The 1586-nt window shown below is 40.2% G+C and overlaps 1 protein-coding gene across 1 annotated transcript in view; it reads right to left on the bottom strand.

The window, feature by feature from the left end:
* Window positions 1-530: 530 nt before the first annotated feature.
* Window positions 531-1586, bottom strand: part of LOC122795055 (NACHT, LRR and PYD domains-containing protein 3-like) — a 196563-nt gene continuing 195507 nt past the window's right edge. Inside the window, exon 3 of the mRNA XM_044063631.1 lies at window positions 531-621. Within this exon, the coding sequence (XP_043919566.1) occupies window positions 531-621 (91 nt within the window). The remainder of the gene's footprint in view (window positions 622-1586) is intronic.

The raw sequence follows: 1586 nt of genomic DNA, 5'->3' as shown, positions 1-1586 counted from the left end.
ATTTTTCTTGTTTCCATACATCAGCACTCAGTACATACTCACCTGGGTATCTCACACCTGCTCATACCTGCACAGTCACCTATTAACTAACAGTGGAACATTGAAACTTGTTTGTTTGTGTCTTTCGGCTTATCCTGGTTAGGGGTCGCCACAGCAGAACTCCAGTCCACTAATGATTGGTAGTGGATTTTTATGTGCCGGTTACCAGCAGCCTGTCGCGACCAACCTTTCAACGGCTGGTTGCATGCCCCATTCACGCATGCCTCCACACAGAAGACGCTCTAGCTGAGAATCGAACGGGACAATGTCTTGCTATGAGGCGACAACGCAATTCTGAGGGAAGAATATCAATCTACAACATGGAGACTTCAGGATCTGTTCCTTTACATTGTTAAATGCTATTTCCTCATGCAAATATTTTCAGTTATGAAACTTCAATAATTGTTCTCCATCACACATGTGCATTAAATGATTCAACAATTTACAGTGTCTTAAAAGTGGACTTGTGACCAGAACAAAAACAAAGGTACTTACTCTAGCTTCTGTATTTTACTGTTTGGACTCTGCACGGCTTTGGACAGATATTTTGCTCCTTCATCTCCAATATTGTTAAACTTCAGGCTGTATAGAAATAAAATAACAGCATCACACCCCAGCAGTGTACCTTGACATCACATCAGTCATGAGCAACTGCACAGAAAATGTCAGATCCCAGTTATCACTGGGAAAGAATGCAGTTATAAAGATAACACTACATAAAAAGAAGAAACATTTAAATCTCTTGCTTTATGTCAGACATCTCTTGGCCTCCAACTTAAATGTTTCTGGACTTTGAGGTACACAGTACAGAGTGTGGCAGGGTACAGTGCAACTCTTAGCACAGTAAAGCTTCTTACATCAACAAATATCTTGTTGACATGACTATGCAGCTTCATTTTATTCTGCAATTTTAATTTGCTTTGTAATAGGTTTCTGTATCACTTGCTTTTTTACTGTATACTTTAAGTTAACCACATGGGCCAAGTCTTTTCAGGGGATAACAAAGCATCAGTTGAATAAGTAACGTGATAAGACCACTATACAGAGACTGAATTAATGAAATTCATTTCAAAGCACAGAGCTCATTTGCAGCTCCATGTCCAGCACTAGCTTCCAGTCTTAACGCTCATACCCTGCAGCAAAGAATCCCATTTCTAAAGGAATGTCTATGGTCTGTCTCACTGTCTTACTGCAGAAAAACAAAGACAACAGAACACATACTTAATGCAATGCTTTTTACTATACCAACATAGGTTCTCTTACTACTCAGGCTTTCATGCTGGCATGAGCCCCCCATTGGGAGTTTAATGACTGATGTTACTGTTAAAAATCCACTTATGCCTAAAAACAAAGCACATCAGTCATTGCCAATTGGCTAAAATAGAGGCAGTTGCAAAATAAGTGTGAAAAAGTAATGTGTAGCCTGGGATGTTTAGTGTATGACAGTGTGTGTGTGTGTGTGTGTGTGTGTGTGTGTGTGTGTGTGTGTGTGTGTGTGTGTGTGTGTGTGTGTGTGTGTGACAGAGATGGGGAGGATATTGAGTGAA

The sequence above is a fragment of the Protopterus annectens genome, chromosome 2.part1, assembly GCF_019279795.1.
Source record: "Protopterus annectens isolate FY-2018-M chromosome 2.part1, PAN1.0, whole genome shotgun sequence".
NCBI lineage: Eukaryota > Metazoa > Chordata > Ceratodontiformes > Protopteridae > Protopterus > Protopterus annectens.
This window is presented reverse-complemented; position numbering and strand designations above follow the sequence as displayed.